The sequence below is a fragment of the Nesoenas mayeri genome, assembly GCF_963082525.1.
Source record: "Nesoenas mayeri genome assembly, chromosome: W".
NCBI lineage: Eukaryota > Metazoa > Chordata > Aves > Columbiformes > Columbidae > Nesoenas > Nesoenas mayeri.
This window is the reverse complement of record NC_137553.1, coordinates 298,513-317,698: the sequence shown is the minus strand read 5'-3', so window position 1 is coordinate 317,698 and position 19,186 is coordinate 298,513. Positions and strand designations below refer to the sequence as shown.

At 44.0% G+C, this 19,186-nt stretch overlaps 1 protein-coding gene across 1 annotated transcript in view; it reads left to right on the top strand.

Annotated features, from left to right (window-relative positions):
* LOC308051399 (alpha-2,8-sialyltransferase 8E-like) overlaps positions 1–19,186 on the top strand; it is a gene marked incomplete at both ends in the record, with an annotated part of 89,404 nt that overhangs the window by 29,879 nt on the left and 40,339 nt on the right. The window contains one exon of the mRNA XM_080361831.1: positions 9,597–9,704. Coding sequence (XP_080217957.1) covers positions 9,597–9,704 — 108 coding nt within the window. The remainder of the gene's footprint in view (positions 1–9,596; positions 9,705–19,186) is intronic.

Genomic DNA, 19,186 nt, shown 5'->3' with positions numbered 1-19,186 from the left:
GAGAAGCTTGGCAGATTGATTATATTACACTTCCACAAACACGTCAAGGTAAGCGTTATGTACTTACAATGGTGGAAGCAACCACGGGATGGTTGGAAACATATGCTGTACCTCATGCTACAGCCTGAAATATTATCTTGGGCCTTGAAAAGCAAGTCCTTTGGCGACACAGTATGCCAGAAAGAATTGAATCAGACAATGGCATTCATTTCAAAAACAGTCTTATAGACAACTGGGCCAAAGAACATGGTATTGAGTGGGTATATCATATTCCATATCATGCACCAGCCTTTGGGAAAGTTGAAAGGTACAATGGTTTGTTAAAAACTACACTAAAAGCACTTGGTGGTGGAGCCTTTAAAAACTGGGATTCACATTTAGCAAAAGCCACTTGGTTGGTCAACACCAGGGGATCAACCAATCGAGCCGGGCCTGCCCAATCAGAAATTCTTCGGACTGTGGAAGGAGATAAAGTCCCTGTAGTACACATGAAAAATATGTTAGGAAATGCAGTCTTTGTTACTCCTGCCTCAGGCAAAGGCAAGCCCATTCGTGGGATTGTTTTTGCCCAGGGACCTGGCAGCACCTGGTGGGTGATGCTTAAGGATGGAGAAGTTCGGTGTGTACCTCAAGGGGATTTGAGTTTAGGTGAAAATATTCAATACTGAACTGCATGATGTGAATTGCCATACTAACAGTATTTAATAAGTGTCTTCCAGATCAAGGCAGTGATGATGAAACCAGAGCTAGCTTCTTTGAGTGGCGCCTGACAACTTCTTCGAAGTTGATGTCTTTAACCCACAAACAGTGGTCATGAGATGCACTTGTACCATTTTTCCTGCCCTGGGAGATTGTTGTGACAAAATGAACTTAATGAACTTTTCAAAGCATGGTCCACTGATTAAGATTAATTACTCCTGGGTATATATGTACATATGTGTGTATATATATAGTAGTAGTGATTAATTAGATTGTGTTGATAGATTGTATTGATAAGGTTTAAGTATTCAGTGAATGGCATATTATAAGGGGTGGAATGTCCTGGTTTTGTTAAAAACAAATTTCTCTTTTAGTGAATTTGCCTGTCAGCTAAAGCCTTCATATTAACTGCATTTTCCTGGAGAACCAGACACATGTTTCGGTAAACCTAGCAATGGAATGCAGACTTATTGATAAGCATGGATGGACATCTCGCGAGAGGGGCAACGACAAACCGGTGACCAAGAAACTGACCAACTATGTATAGCATTCCATTCACGTGAATACTTCATATAAAAGTGGGAGATCACGAGGATCTCGTCCCTTTTTTCCCTATGGCCGACATTAGGAGAGGACCTTGCTAGTCGTCCCTGCGAACTGAGGCCTAGTGAGAGACTGAATCCAGCTCCGGTTGTCTGCAGAGTCCAATCCAGGACTTTGGGTGCTGGCTCTGCAGTTGCTGAGACTTTCAAGATTGGTTTAGTATATTTTGTATTATTTTCTCTATTCTTATTATTAGCATCTGTAAAACATTGTTAATTTTTCCAACTCTCTTCTCTCTCTCCTTCTTTTCCTCCCGATCGCCTGTCCTGAGTGGGAAGGGGGGAGAGGGAGGGGCAAAAAGGGGGAAGTGGGGGGGAGAGGGAGTTAACAATACATCTGCCAGGGTTTTATTGTCACCCCGCAATCTTAACCCTTGACAACAACTTTGAAGAAGTGAGAGCTGAAAGAACAAGGAACTTGCATAGCTAGCTAACTGCAAGTAGGAGGACCATGCAAATGTAATCATTAGAGCTTAAGCCAATTAGTAAGTGACTAGTAGGCATAATTAGTGTAACCTGTATAAATATGTGCTGTTATCGTTAATAAATTGAACTATGCTTTATCACTCACGTTGAGTCGCCCTGACTTGTTCCTCCACTGCTCGCAAGGACAAATTAAGTAAATGGCAAAGTTCCAATACTGGTAGTCATTGGTGTCACGGAATATTACCGCGAGGTTAATTTAAGGGACAACAGGGTCCAAAGCAACCTTTATTAAACCGGTGAGAAACAGGGTTTTAGCATTCCAAAAGTGACTTAAATAAAGGTTCGGATATCAGTTGAGGAAAATTATTTAGGGGCAGCAACCACTACAACAGGCGGTCCACAGAGTGCATGCACGTGGCTTCACTCAAAACAATGCCGGAGTCGCCCCTGAGTCCCGGAGAAGAACCCACTTGCCCAAGCCCGTAGCAGGATTATTTTTAAAGAGATACGCGTACTCGTAGTGAGTACGGAAAGTGTACACTCGCGATTCCGCGAGGGTAATTTTGTAATACACTCGCAATCCTGCGAGAGTTAATTTACTTACACGTGCAAATGTGCACGGAATATTACACGTGCTTACCTGGAAGCACGGGAGGAAAATACACTCGCGGTTGTGCAAGGAAGTAATTTAAAGTACACGTGCAAATGTGCACGGAAAGTTACGTCTTCATATGTGCACGGAAGGAAAATACACCCGCGATTCTGCGAGGATTAATTTTACACGTGCTCATATGGAACACGGAGAGTTATATGTGCATGTGTGCACGGAAAGTATAAATATACTCGCAATTCTGCGAGAAGTTTTACTCACAGCCGTGGTGGCGAGGCAAGCGCAGTCTCCATCCTGGGGAGCGGGGGGGCCGTGGCTCCTGGCGGCAGTGGCTAAGCTCGTGCTCCGAGAAACTCGCGACAAAAAGGGCGGATTTTTGACGAGAATCCCGTTTTTGTAATTTGATCAGACCTGACTGTAGGCATTGTTAAAGCTCCCGGAAGCCTCCCGAAAACATCCCCCACCCTGGGCGTGGGCGCCCAGCGGCTTCGGCACTCCCTACCGTCGCTAATGACTCTGGTATGGGTGCTCTGGGGCCAGACAAAAGAAGCTGTTAGCCCCACGGAAGCCGGGAGAGAGGGAGATGTGCCCACTCCTCCATACTGAAGGAGGGAGGGAGACAGTGGGAGCAGAGAGGGGGAGAGAGGGGGAGGGTTTCATTCTGCCACAATCCCACCCTGTGACTACAGTCTTGGTCTGGTCTATAACTCTGGAGTGGTGTGACAGCCACCTCTTGCCTCCAAAGTAAAAAGGGGACATTCCTGCCAGTGAGCCTTAATGTCCACTGTGGATCACCATATCTCATGTGTTGACTTACCCCTGCAAAACAGTTATTAATAACAATATACAATAGAGTTGAAGTAATTACAACAATCAACAATTGCCCAAGGTAATTATTGAGTCCCAGCATCAGTCACAGTCCATTAGTGTTTCCATTCCTGGGACTGCCTTCCTTCTGAATGGCTTGCTGGTGTTAGCTGGATCCTTTTCCACCCCATCATTGTTGGTAGTGTTTTCAAGGCATCTGGATGCTCTTCCATCCCTTGCTGGTGTTAGGTGGATCTCCTTCCACAACAGAAACAGATTTTGTAGATAAAGAAAACCTACAGCAACACTCATCAGTTGTTTAAACCTGAGCATTTGGCTTACGTAAGAGTAGCAGCTTTATTTTGCATTCCCCATCAGGCACTCGTGCACACACACATTAAATCACACGCACCCAGATACCCATAGGCCATGTGGGGTCCCCGGCTGCTGCAGCAATGGGGAGCTGGTGTAGCTAAAACTTCACACCAAACACACACAAGCAAACACCTTAAGGCAACCACTGCAATGGGGGTTTAAGTTAAAAGGTTAAGCTTCTGCTGTAACAAAATGGGCTGTATACAGCAAACACACGTGCCTCTTTAACCCTCCAAAGCAATGGCTTATTATCATTATTATTATTATTATTATTATTTTGTGCAAATTTTAAAATCTTCAAATATGCATAAAAGCAATATCAGCAACAAAAGTAGTTAAGTCTGCTAATACTGAAACTTCCGTAATGCAAAGGCACATGTCCAGGCCGAAGCAAAGACTAGTGCCATGATTCTGCTTGCTGCTGGTCAAAATCCTCTATTAGTCTCTTAATATGAGATGGCTTGTTGTGGAGATACACGCATCTGTACTTCTCTTCCACCCTGTCATCTTCCTTTGCCCTGCAAGAAAACACAAAACAGGCCTTGGTCCCTTTGGAACCGGGCTTTCATAGTTAACATGTTAAACTAGCTCAGAAGTTCTGAGCAGAAAATATCCTTTGGACCTTTTGTTTTGGGGGCAGGTCTTTATCGAGTTGTTGCCTGTTATTGACTCTTTATCAAAATCATTAATGACCTCCATAATGCCTCATTTAGCTGCAGTGGAGTGCCAGTAAATTTTTTGATAGCAATTAATATTAGCAGCTACTTTTGGTAAGCAGCAGTGCTGAGGCACATTGCCGGGTCCTAATGGGAGCTGCTTCTGAAGCTCGCTGAACCGCGTCCAGCGGCTTCGGCACTCCCTACCGTCGCTAATGACTCTGGTATGGGTGCTCTGGGGCCAGACAAAAGAAGCTGTTAGCCCCACGGAAGCCGGGAGAGAGGGGGATGTGCCCACTCCTCCATACTGAAGGAGGGAGGGAGAGAGTGGGGGCAGAGAGGGGGAGAGAGGAGGGGGTTGCATTCTGCCACAATTGGTAACGATCCCAGGCTTAAAATTAGCTTTTTTTTTTCAACTCTGTGACATGAACTGTCTAAATTACATAAGAGACCTCTATGCTTAAGTCATTTCCTCTACTTTCCCTCTCTTCTTTTAATCTTTACTTACTCTCTTTTTAGTTCTGCTTCTTTTCCTCTTCCTTTTTTTTTTTTTGTGTTTCTATCCTGCACGTGCTTTTCTATTGCAATTCTGATTCACAGAAGCTTAATATACCTTGTCTTTGTTTACCTGTTTAAATGCAGTTAGTGCTGAGAGTGAACATGTTAGAATTTAACTACCATAATATGCCAGAGAAATATACTGAAGGAGCAGTTCACGTATCTTCTATTTTCTCAGACGGTTTGCAAATATGGCCAGGCAGCTTTTATGAACACTTAGGACTCGTAACTGAGAGGATTAGAAAATTCTATGTTTTTTAAAAATTGAAATCTCCCAACACAGGGCTGATTGAAACCAATGGTAAAACTCTCAGTAATCTTGTTAGAAACACAACTAGTTTGAGTCAGTGTTTTTAAATGTCTCATCCTTGATTTCTACCCAGTTCTAATACTACAAACTATTATTCATGGGAGTTGTTCTTACATGGAAGAGGTTAATCAGACCATCACTCCAGAAAATTTATAAAATTTATAAATATCTCCAGGGTGGGTGTCAGAGGATGGACCAGACTCTGTTCAGTGGTGCCCAGCACCAAGGTGAGGGGCAACGGGCACAGACTGAAACACAGGAGGCTCCATGTGAACATGAGCAGAAACTTGTTTGCTGGGAGGTGCCAGAGCCTGGCCCAGGCTGCCCAGAGTGGGTGTGGAGTCTCCTGCTCTGAGACATTAAAACTCTGTGGACCCACCTGTGTGATCTGCTCTGGTGACCCTGCGTTAGCAAGGGTTTGGCTAGATGATCTCCAGAGGTCTGTTCCAACCCCAACCATCCTGTGATTCTGTGAAAATGCAATACAGTAGCTTGGTCTCAGTCTTGCAGACTCACAGTGAGACACACAGTCCTATGAGCTGTGTAATGTTTCTTCAGTGATATGTTTTGTGTATGTATGTGTATATATATGTGTTGTTAACCCCTTGAGTACCTGTTTCGTGGAAGAAGAACACTCTGTGGTCCCCCTTTCCAGCCTGGTTCAGGATTGGACACTTAGCTTGCTCCTAATACTAAGCTCAGCTCACGACTTTGTACTTTGTCCTTACCATGTAGAAGTGTCATACCCAGACCCTCACTTGCCCTTGTTAGGCATTTTTGTATCTTGATTAGATCCCCCATCCTGCCATTTCAAAGCTGAGTATTTTAAGCTGTTCATCAGGAGACATTTCTACCATTCCTCATGTTAGCCTTCTTGATCTCCTCTTGGATCTTACCCAAAATGTGCATGTCCTCCTTTAAACTTGGTGCCTCATCTACAGTACATGCTGTTCCCAAAAAAGGCTTGATGAGAGAAGGGCATTAAAGAGTGGTTTTATCATTTATTTTGCTTTATGGACAGATTCACCCCCCTCTGCCTTTGACCATTTACTCAGCTTTCCTTCCATCTGTTACATGTGAAGATGCACTAAGGGAAAGGACTTTACTGCATGTTTTAATTCTTCATTTCATCTGCTTGAATATTTGCTGTACTTTAGAAGGGTTCACATCTGAAGGATACACCAACAACAGCTATTTATCTTGATTAGTGCTTTCTATTTCAGTCTGCAAGTAAATATCTAAGCCCAAAAGAAATATCTAATTTAAAACCAATTAAAAAGTACAATTTCAGCTTGATTTTCCCACGTCTACTGTCTCTCCCCATGTATCATTCAGTGCTGCTCTTACCAATTAAAACATATTTTTAAGGTCACGTATGTAGATGCTTTTTACAACAACACATTCAAAAGAAACATGTTTCCATACCAGTTATACTGTGGCAAAAAATGTGTTAGACTGTGCTACGTGTGAGAGAATCACAAGTATTTATTTCAGCAAACCTAAAAGTGAAGGTGTCTTAGTAAAAGTGAGAATTTTCTCATATTTTCTTCACACCAATATTCTGCTTGGAAGTCATACTTTGGTCAACCTCAGTTGATTAAAAACTGTCAGAATGTAGAAGGTACGTGACTCCCCAACAAGCCATACTATTGCATTACTCTATAGCCATTATAGCATAACCTATACACCCTTTGATGTGATTTTCCAAATTGATCGCTGAAGCAGCTCTCTCTGAGCCAAAGGTAAGATGTAAGTGCATGATATCATCTTATTTTGCTATGACAATCAGGATCACCCTCTTCTGCTTGTTCTTATATTTTGGAAAACAGGAGAATTGCATTGGTGTATTTAAATAAAAAGTAATCAGAATGGGTCTTCTATGAGCCAAAATTTATATATATATAATTATTTCCATTTTTATACTTAAAAAGCTTTTCTTTGGAAAAGCAAAATTTGACCACTGGAGAACATGCAATAAATGAAAATGAATTTGAAAGATTCAGAGGAAGCTTTTTGAATATTTTCATAGTGCTTTTCTCCCAGCTTTTGTGGTGGGAGGCAGCTTGGGAGGGGAGGGGGCAGTTTAGGAGGCGAGCTCTTTCCTCTGTTCAGAGTGTTGAAATGGCTCCCAACCTTCTTCAGAATTCCTTCTCCCTCAAAATGTCTTTACCAAAAAGTCTGTTTTCAATTTAAAAAATGAACAAAACAAACAAAAAGATTAAAAGGCACATAACATACAAGAATAAACTTCTTAAATTCTTTCAAAATATCTTGGGTTTAGGTCAGAAAAAATGTTTGTGGTGACATGCACTGCACTTCACTTGGGTGGTGGGATCCTTCTGTCATGTGTGTCCATGCTACAGGCAACCCTGGGCTCCCTAACTGCTGATGGAAGAAGAGTTTGGGGGATGGATCCGTTCACCCAAGGGTGAAGGCCAGCCTTTAATTGGGTGAATCTTTCCCTAAACTTTTGCACCAACCTAATATATGCTTTGGAGCTGTTTAGAGGTACTCCCCTTCTCTGCTGTTGTTCTTTCTTAATTTCCTGTGCTTATAACTGCTGCCAATGAGACTGGAGGATAGATGTGGTCTAAGAGATACTCCAGTCCTTGTATAACAATAAGCCTGTTGACCCACAAAGGAGTTCCAAGACTGGAACAGGTCTGCTGGGAGGACAGGCTGAGAGAGTTGGGGTGTTCAGCTCCAGGTAGACCTTATTGCAGCCTTTCCGGACTTAAAAGGGACCGATAAGAAAGATGGGGACAGACTTTTGAGCAGGGCCTGTTGCGATAGGACAAGGGGTGATGGTTTTAAACTGAAGGAGGGGAGATTCAGGCTGGGCACGAGGAAGAAATGTTTTACACTGAGAGTGGTGAGAGCCTGGCCCAGGTTGCCCAGAGAGATAGTGGATGCCCCATTGCGGCGATGTGGAACAATGCACACCGGGATGCAGACAAAGATGCACACGGAGGCAGAGATTGTGTTCAGGAAGGAGTGCAGAGCCAGGCAGAGCAGAGAGCTGAGCCAGGCTGAGGCCTTCTTTATTAGCCATTGACATTTTATAGGTTTTACAGATATGGGCCTGGACTAAGAGGTTAAACAGGATGTTTTTTCAATAATTGTTATTCCAAACACACCACACTCATGTTGTGACTGTTTTCAGTCACGTTCCCATGCATATCTTGTGGGCAGCATTCCGCCCTACTCATTCACACACCCAGGCCTAACATTCACACATCACATGTACTTGGGGGCAGTTATCTGGCCCAAGATACCATTCTCAGAAGTCTGGGCTATCACTCTTTACAATTATGAAAAACACTTCAGTACAACCTATCCAAGGATCTTTATATTTTGACTAGTTGCTGTGATCTAATTATGTTAGTATTACTACTTCTTTGACTGTCTGGATGGTCACGATAGTATTGATCTTCCTTTAGCATCCAGGTGGCTGGAACTGCACATCTTGCTTTCCCACACCCCATCCTTGGAGACATCCCAGGCCAGGCTGGACAGGGCTCTGAGCAACCTGATCTAGTTGATGTCCCTGCTCATGGCAGGAGTTGGACTGGATGAGCTTTGAAGGTCCCTTCCAACCCAAACTATTATATGTTTCTAAAACTAGTGGGGTCCTGGATGCCCTTTTTTATTGGACAAAGTGGACTGGCAGATTTCTTTCTGGCTGTCCCCGCACTGCCCAGCCGGAAAGTTAACTTTCAGTATTGGCAGCACCAAATGTTCACAACTCATCTCCCAGGCTTCTGAAATCATGAAATTGGGGTAAAATGGAGAAGGTTAAAAAGAACAATGTGAGAGATTCTTTTTCATTGACTTCTGAGTTATAGGAAGGATTTGACTTGTTTTGTCAAATGTTTCTTCAGACCCAACTTTTTTAAATACATGTGAGATTTCTACCCAACTATAGGTGGAGTTTCCAGAATAATGCAGGCATCATGGGTCTTGGAATGAATTTGTGAAAGGTTGGAAAACAGGGAATTGTGATGATTGTGATATGCATTGGCTTAAAAAATCTTCCCAAACAGGGAAAAGAAGCAATGTAGTGTGACTTAGAGAAGTCATCAAATGATAAATCCTTTACTAGCATAGCCAACAAATCAGAGGACGGACCCAGTGCCAGCACACTTAACTGCTATAGTAGAAGTAAAATTGAAGTTTGGAGAGTTTTCTTCTTTGGCCCTACAGTTTTCCACATAAGTCTCCAGGTTTTTGCACTTGCGTCTCTGGGAATGGAATTTCCACCTTTCTCCACTCCACACATATGTATGTTGTTTATGACCACAGAAAATTACTGGCCTTCTAATTTGTTTGGAGAGTCTGGTGTTGTTTTCAGTCAAGGACTTGTAGAGTCTATGGGAACTAAAAATTGTTTCCACTAGTAAGATGATGTCTTGTGGTTCTTGGTCTTTTTATTGTTTTTGATGAATGTGTTGTAGTCACATTTCTGTGTTAAGAAAAAGGACATGGAGAACTCATGCTGATAGACTTAACCTAATGAATGATATCAAATATCAACTGCCTCATTTTCTTGCTAGAGGGCTGCAGTTTAGCTGGCAGAATGGAGAGGAATTGGCAAATTGGACCAGCACCTTTAATTTCACGGATGACGGAGCAGTGAAGAGTGGCAGTGACACAGGCATCAGGTACTGACACCCGAGGGAATGACTGCAGAGCTCGCTCTCTCTTTGTACGAACCACAAATATGAGCACAGGCTGTGTGAAAAATGAGATTTATGGTTTGCTTTGGCTGCTCGGTACTGCTCCCCGTGGCACAGAAGATGCCATGGACACCCAAGGGTTGTGCTGTTTTCCTTCTTCAAGGCCTTGGGAGCATTTTGGAATATTCCATAAACATCCGGAGGAGGACCCGGGTAACTATAGACCGGTCAGCCTCACCTCTGTCCCTGGGAAAGTAATGGAACAACTTATCCTTGGTGCCATCTCAAGGCATATCAAGGATAAGAAGGTTATTAGGGGCAGTCAGCATGGCTTTACCAAGGGTAAGTCATGCTTGACCAACCTCATAGCCTTTTATGAGAATGTTACAAGGTGGATGGATGATGGCAGAGCGGTGGATGTGGTCTACCTTGACTTCAGTAAAGCCTTTGACACAGTCTCCCACAGCATCCTAGTTGCTAAGTTGCAGAGGTGTGGTCTAGACAATAGAGTAGTGAGGTGGGTTGCAAACTGGCTTAAGGAGAGAAGCCAGAGAGTGGTAGTCAATGGTGCGGAGTCTAGTTGGAGGCCAGTATCTAGTGGAGTACCTCAGGGGTCAGTACTGGGGCCAGTATTATTCAATATATTCATTAACGACTTAGACGAGGGAATAGAGTGTACTATCAGCAAGTTTGCTGATGACACTAAGCTGGGAGGAGTGGCTGACACGCCAGAAGGCTGTGCTGCCATCCAGCGAGACCTAGACAGGCTGGAGAGTTGGGCGGGGAATAACCTAATGAAATTTAACAAGGAAAAGTGTAGAGTCCTGCATCTGGGCAGGAACAACCCCAGGTTCCAGTATAGGTTGGGAAATTACATATTAGAGAGCAGTGTAGGGGAAAGGGACCTGGGGATCCTGGTGGACAACAGGATGACCATGAGCCAGCACTGTGCCCTTGTGGCCAGGAAGGCCAATGGCATCCTGCGATGTATTAGAAGGGGGGTGGTTAGTAGATCAAGAGAGGTCCTCCTTCCCCTCTACTCTGCCCTGGTGAGACCCCATCTGGAATATTGTGTCCAGTTCTGGGCCCCTCAGTTCAAGAAGGACAAGGAACTGCTGGAGAGGGTCCAGCGCAGGGCAACCAAGATGATTAAGGGAGTGGAGCACCTCCCTTATGAGGAAAGGCTGAGGGAGCTGGGTCTCTTTAGTTTGGAGAAGAGGAGACTGAGGGGTGACCTTATTAATGTTTATAAATATATAAAGGGTGAGTGCCATGAGGATGGAGCCAGGCTCTTCTTGTTGGCAAACAATGATAGGACAAGGGGCAATGGGATCAAGCTGGAACACAAGAGGTTCCACTTAAATTTGAGAAAAAACTTCTTCTCAGTAAGGGTGACAGAGCACTGGAACAGGCTGCCCAGGGAGGGTGTGGAGTCTCCTTCTCTGGAGACATTCAAGACCCACCTGGACATGTTCCTGTGCAACCTCACTTAGGCGTTCCTGCTCCAGCAGGGGGATTGGACTAGATGATCTTTTGAGGTCCCTTCCAATCCAGAACATACTGTGATACTGTGATCCACGCAGCACGCAGGAGGTTGATTGCTTATCCTGGCCTCTCCTCTTTCTATTCCCTGTGGAGGACTATGGTGGGTCCGTGGATTCCCTGACGGAGGGCATGGGAACAGAAATTAGCCCTGAAGATATGAAGGCCTACCCCTGAGAAAGATGGGAGTAAAGGAGTATCCAGAGATGTTAAGGATGTACCCGTGAGAGAGAAGGGAGTAGAAGAGTAACATTGATGATAGCAAAATTAACCAACGAGATGTTAGTGCTGTAACTTGTAACCAATAGTGAAGAGACACATGAATTGGTAAAACTGTATAAAAATGCACCTGTAGCAAGAAATGGCATCTACTACTTTCATCCTGGAAGAACTTGGTCTATGTCGTTTGTCCGTCTCAACCACGACAATTCCCCCACCAGTGCTGTGTGTCAATATGTGGGAATGTGGGAGAGTGGGACTTGGGTGGGAAATGCCTCAACATGACAGTGTTGATTCACGCAGAGCACACTGGAGAACTTGGTCTAAATATTTCTTTAGAATAGAATATGTATTCTAAGAAAACACAGTTGAAATCTTTCCATGGCCTAGTAAGGTAAAAGTGTACTATCAAGACAGGTATATTCTTTATTTACACTATTTTGAAAATATTAAAAGCTCTGATGTCCCATTGCACTTTTTCTACTTTTTAATTTTTAGTAGGACCCTTTTGACTGACACATATCTGAAGGGTCATGAAGAGCATAGTCAGGAAACTGGCTGTAGTTGTGCCTAAAGAGCTCTGTAGCTATCTGCATAAATCCAGGTACAGGTATAGTGTGAATATTCAGGATATCTTACTGGAAACTCAGCTGTACAGGTTAAAAATCCTGAGTTAATTAATAGAAGCTTACATTTAATTCTTATGTATAAATAAAACTGTCTCTGGATAAATTAAGTATTTTATTTAAAATATCATCATTTTGGTAACTATACATCACTACAGCTGTGGAGTTGATAGCATTTCAGTGGCGAGCAGATACACAGAGTCTAACCTGCCAAAAATCATCCAGTCTCAGTGAACTGCAGCAATGCTGCAGTTTCTGTTGAGGCTCTTTGCTATAATGTGATCCCGTACGAGTGCTACCCACCTCTCAGCTGGTTTAACCAGTTACAGTTCTTTATAAAAAGAACCAGCTTAACCTGCAGTTTTTCACTCAGAGCAAGGGAAAAATGGTTCAGTCTATATATGTATGTATGTGTGTCCTGGTTTTGTTAAAAACAAGTTTCTCTTTCAGTGAATTTTGCCTGTCAGCTAAAGCCTTCATATTAACTGCATTTTCCTGGAGAACCAGACACATGTTTTGGTAAAATCTAGCAATGGAATGCAAACTTATTGATAAGCACGGATGGACATCTCGCGAGAGGGGCGACGAGAAACAAGTGACCAAGAAACTGACCAACTGTGTATAACATTCCATTCACGTGAATACTTCATATAAAATGGGAGATCACGAGGATCTCGTCCCTTCTTTCCCTTTTCCCTATGGCCGACATTAGGAGAGGACCTTGCTAGTCGTCCCTGTGAACTGAGGCCTAGTGAGAGACTGAATCCAGCTCTGGTTGGCTGTGGAGTCTAATCCAGGACTTTGGGTGCCGGCTCTGCAGTTGCTGAGACTTTCAAGATTGGTTTTGTATATTTTGTATTATTTTCTCTATTCTTATTAGCAACATTAGTAAAACATCTTTAATTTTTTCCAACTCTCTTCTCTCTGTCCTTCTTTTTTCCTCCCAATCGCCTCTCCTGAGTGGAAGGGGGGAGAGGGAGGGGCAAAAAGGGGGAAGTGGGGGGGGGAGAGGGGGTTAACAATACATCTGCCAGGGTTTTATTGTCACCCCGCAATCTTAACCCTCGATAGATAATTGGCGCCCAACGTGGGGCAAGAGAAAGGGGTAAATTTGGAGATTTTTGGCTTTTCTACTGCTCTGACGTACCTTTCAATTTTCTTGGCACGGTGCCAACTCGTAGAGTTGTGATATTCGCGCGTCTGTTTGCTTTGGATATTATTTAGTGGTATTAAGGCAAAGTGAATTACACTGATTTAAAGATGTTATGGCATAAGTTGTATCAGTTTTTTTCTACATTGTGTTCAGTGATCCCATATCTGTGTTGGGCCTTCTTTTTAAATCGAAGCATTCATTACATAACAACAAGGAACTGGACAATGGTCATGATGATACTGTGTGGTTTGTCACTGGTTTATTTCATTATACTGCAGCCGCTAATGAATTTCTACTCGCTTCTGCTTTACCTTGAAAAGCCTCCAGGAGAGATTAAAGAGCAGTACAGCTCTGTGTTTGCTAATTGGTCAAGCGAACCTTTAGAAAGGCTGACTAACAATACTTTCGTTTTTTCGCTAGGACAGTTCGCAAATGTTTTAGAGAATTTTGAATATCCTTGGAGTTTTGATAGAACTGTGATGGTGTTATCTGGTTTGCTGAATGTGTGTCAGTTTGTGTTTCTGTTAAGAGAAATGGCGTTTAACAGGAGGTTTGCGTCTCTTTGTTGTCCTGAGATTTGCGGTGCGTCTTCGGAAGCTTTAGTAAAAAGCAGTCCTGGCCGCTCGAGAAAGAGCAAAACAGGGAAAGCTACCGTTGCAGCTGCTGCCCCCGCCATGGCGCCTTCACAGGCTGAAGGTACAGCTCCTACACAGAGTTCTTCTGCCAAGGTCACTTCTGATAACACTAAGTCTGCAGCCTTAAAGGCAGCCCCCCCTTCTTCACACACTGGGCACTGTTGCTGCTGTAACCATAGCGATCACGGTGACAGTCATTCAGACTCTGGAAATGAATCAAATGATGGTAAACCCATATCAGCATCAGTTGCTGGTTGTAAGAAAGTCACTAGAAAGACTACCCGTGCAGCAGATGATGGCACAGGGCCAACATCAACCCAAGGGGCACCATCAGGACAGGGAGGAGACGAAGTGACCACCACTCGGTCCTTTTCTCCAGGTGAGCTGAGAGATCTGCGAAAAGACTTTAGTCGTCGTGAAGGCGAGAATATTTTAACCTGGTTGCTCCGATGCTGGGACAATGGGGCAGATACAATTGAACTGGAAGGTGGTGAAGCCAGGCAGCTGGGATCTCTGTCAAGAGATTCCACCATTGATAGGGCAATTTCAAGAGAGTCTAACGCCACTACTCTCTGGACCCGACTCCTGGCAGCTATGAAAGTAAGATTTCCCTACAAGGAAGATTGTATATCCAGGTTAGGGAAATGGAATACTATGGAGAAAGGTATTCAGTTCCTGAGAGAATTAGCTGTGCGAGAGATCATCTATTTTGGACCAAACAGCCAAGAGGGAACAGATCCAGATAGAATCAATTGTTCACGACCTCTGTGGCGCAGATTTGTACAAAGTGCATCACCTGCATATGCTAAGTCATTGGCAGGAATGCTCTGGTCATCTAGAGGTGGACAAGATATTACTGAAGTGATTGAGCAGCTCCGTGAATTTGAGGACAGCCTTGCTGGTTCTCTGCGGGCTTGTGTCTCTGCTGTAGAGAGACTGTGTGAAAAATCTGATGACCGGTTTGAAAAGCTATTGCAAGAAATCAAAGAACTCAGAGAAGACACGTACCATTCACGACCTGCACAAACCTATGTTTCAGCTGTTAGGAAAAGGCGTTTCCAGTCTCGAGAGAGAGGACAAAGGCAGCCCACAAAAAGAGGTTCACTGTGGTTCTTCCTACATGAGCAGGGAGAAAACATGAATAAGTGGCATGGGAGGCCTACCTCAGAGCTTCAAGAACGAGTACGTGAGATCAAAGGAAAAACTCCTAGGAAGGTGGCTGCTCCAGTTTACAAAAGGAGCAGAAGAGATTCTGATGCTCTTGAAGGAACCTCTAATTCACACCCAGAGACTGTGCAAAACAGAAATTAGAGGTGCCCTGCCTCCAACCAGGTGGAGGAAAGGGATAACAGAGTCTATTGGACTGTACAAATACGATGGCCTGGTACAACACACTCCCAGGAGTACAAAGCTTTAGTGGACACTGGTGCTCAGTGCACAATAATTCCTTCTAATTATAAAGGAACGCAATCCATCAATATTGTTGGAGTGACTGGGGGATCCCAGGAACTGACTGTTGTAGAGGCTGAAATGAGCCTAACTGGAAAAAACTGGGAAAAGCATCCCATTGTGACTGGTCCAGATGCTCCATGCATCCTTGGCATAGACTACCTCAAGAGAGGGTATTTTAAGGACCCAAAAGGGTATAGGTGGGCATTTGGTATAGCAGCTGTGGACACTGAGAAAATTGAACAGCTGTCTGATTTGCCTGGTCTTTCAGATGATCCTTCTGTTGTAGGACTGCTGATGGTTGACGATCACCAGGTGCCAACTGCTACCACAACAGTGCATCGCCGGCAATATCGCACCAATCGAGACTCTTTGATTCCTATCCAGAAGTTGATCCGTCAATTGGAAAGCCAGGGTGTGATCAGTAAGACTCGCTCACCTTTTAACAGCCCAATCTGGCCAGTGCGTAAGTCTAGTGACGAGTGGAGACTAACTGTGGACTATCGTGGTCTGAATGAAGTTACGCCACCACTGAGTGCTGCTGTGCCTGACATGCTAGAACTGCAATTTGAACTGGAGTCAAAGGCAGCTAAGTGGTATGCTACAATTGACATTGCTAATGCATTTTTCTCTATTTCTGTAGCAGCAGAGTGCAGGCCGCAGTTTGCTTTCACCTGGAGAGGCATCCAGTACACGTGGAATCGCTTGCCCCAGGGGTGGAAACACAGTCCTACCATTTGCCATGGACTGATCCAGACCACCCTGGAGCAAGGTAAAGCTCCAGAACACTTGCAGTATATTGATGACATCATCGTATGGGGCGACACACCGAAAGAAGTCTTCGAGAAAGGTGAGAGAATAATTCAGATTCTTTTGGATGCTGGTTTTGCCATAAAACGAAGCAAGGTCAAGGGACCTGCACGAGAAATCCAGTTTTTAGGAATAAAATGGCAAGATGGCCGTCGTCAGATCCCAATGGATGTGATTAACAAAATTGCTGCAATGTCTCCACCTACTAATAAAAAGGAGACACAGACTTTCTTGGGCGTTGTAGGTTTTTGGAGAATGCATATTCCTGACTACAGCCAGATTGTGAGCCCTCTCTATCGAGTGACTCGTAAAAAGAACCAATTTGAGTGGGGCCCTGAACAACGACAAGCCTTTGAACAAATTAAGCGTGAGATAACTCATGCGGTGGCCCTTGGACCAGTTCGGACTGGACTAGATGTTAAAAATGTGCTCTACACCGCAGCCGGAGATAATGGACTTACCTGGAGCCTCTGGCAGAAAGCACCAGGAGAAACCCAAGGTCGACCCTTAGGTTTTTGGAGTCGAGGATACAAAGGATCTGAGGCCAACTATACTCCAACTGAAAAAGAGATACTAGCAGCATACGAAGGAGTTCGAGCTGCTTCAGAAGTGATCGGTACTGAAGCACAGCTCCTCCTGGCACCTCGACTGCCGGTGCTGAGCTGGATGTTCAAAGGGACGGTTCCCTCTCCACATCATGCAACCGAAGTTACGTGGAGTAAATGGATTGCATTGATCACGCAACGAGCTCGAATTGGAAGTCCCAACCGTCCAGGAATCTTAGAAGTGATTACAGATTGGCCAGAAAGCAAAGACTTTGGGATGTCTCCAGATGAGGAGGAAGTAAAACGTGCTGAAGAAGCACCACCGTATAATACACTTTCAGAGACTGATAAGCAGTATGCACTGTTCACAGATGGATCCTGTCGTCTTGTAGGAAAACATCGAAGGTGGAAAGCTGCTGTGTGGAGTCCCACACGACAAGTTACAGAAGCCACTGAAGGACAAGGTGAATCTAGTCAATTTGCAGAAGTGAAAGCCATCCAGCTGGCTTTGGACATTGCTGAACGAGAAAAGTGGCCAATACTTTATCTCTATACTGACTCATGGATGGTAGCAAATGCCTTGTGGGGGTGGCTACAGCAATGGAAGAAAAGTAACTGGCAGCGCAGAGGTAAACCCATTTGGGCTGCCACACTGTGGCAAGACATTGCTGCTCGGCTAGAGAGCCTGCCTGTGAAAGTTCGTCATGTAGATGCTCATGTGCCTAAAAGTCGAGCCACCGAGGAACATTTAAACAACCAACAAGCAGATCAAGCTGCTAAAATTAAAGTAGCTGAGGTGGACTTGGACTGGCAACATAAAGGTGAACTTTTCCTAGCTCGGTGGGCCCATGATGCTTCAGGGCATCAAGGTAGAGATGCAACATATAAATGGGCTCGCGATCGAGGGGTGGATTTAACTATGGACACTATTTCACAGGTTATTCATGAATGTGAAACTTGCGCCGAAATCAAACAAGCAAAACGGTTAAAGCCTGTATGGTATGGGGGGCGATGGTTAAAGTATAAGTATGGAGAAGCTTGGCAAATTGATTATATTACACTTCCACAAACACGTCAAGGTAAGCATTATGTACTTACAATGGTGGAAGCAACCACTGGATGGTTGGAAACATATGCCGTACCTCATGCTACAGCCCGAAATACTATCTTGGGCCTTGAAAAGCAAGTCCTTTGGCGACACGGTACGCCAGAAAGAATTGAATCAGACAATGGTACTCATTTCAAAAACAGTCTTATAGACAATTGGGCCAAAGAACATGGTATTGAGTGGGTATATCATATTCCATATCATGCACCAGCCTCTGGGAAAATTGAAAGGTACAATGGTTTGCTAAAAACTACACTAAAGGCACTTGGTGGTGGAACCTTTAAAAACTGGGATTCACATTTAGCAAAAGCCACTTGGTTGGTCAACACCAGGGGATCAACCAATCGAGCCGGACCTGCCCAATCAGAAATTCTACGGACTGTAGAAGGAGATAAAGTCCCTGTAGTACACATGAAAAACCTGTTAGGAAAGGCAGTCTGGGTTACTCCTGCCTCAGGCAAAGGCAAGCCCATTCGTGGGATTGTTTTTGCCCAGGGACCTGGCAGCACCTGGTGGGTGATGCTTAAGGATGGAGAAGTTCGGTGTGTACCTCAAGGGGATTTGAGTTTAGGTGAAAATATTGAATACTGAACTGCATGATGTGAATTGTCGTACTAACAGTATTTAATAAGTGTCTTTCAGATCAAGACAGTGATGATGAAACAAGAGCTAGCCTTCTTCGAGTGGCGCCTGACAACTTCTTCGAAGTTGATGTCTTTAACCCACAAACAGTGGTCATGAAATGCACTTGTACCATTTTTTCCTGCCCTGGGAGACTGTTGTGACAAAATGAACGTAATGAACTTTTCAAAGCATGGTCCACTGATTAAGATTAATTACTCCTGGGTATATATGTACATATGTGTATATATATATAGTAGTAGTGATTAATTAGATTGTATTGATAGATTGTATTGATAAGGTTTAAGTATTCAGTGAATGGCATATTATAAGGGGTGGAATGTCCTGGTTTTGTTAAAAACAAGTTTCTCTTTCAGTGAATTTTGCCTGTCAGCTAAAGCCTTCATATTAACTGCATTTTCCTGGAGAACCAGACACATGTTTTGGTAAAATCTAGCAATGGAATGCAAACTTATTGATAAGCACGGATGGACATCTCGCGAGAGGGGCGACGAGAAACAAGTGACCAAGAAACTGACCAACTGTGTATAACATTCCATTCACGTGAATACTTCATATAAAATGGGAGATCACGAGGATCTCGTCCCTTCTTTCCCTTTTCCCTATGGCCGACATTAGGAGAGGACCTTGCTAGTCGTCCCTGTGAACTGAGGCCTAGTGAGAGACTGAATCCAGCTCTGGTTGACTGTGGAGTCTAATCCAGGACTTTGGGTGCCGGCTCTGCAGTTGCTGAGACTT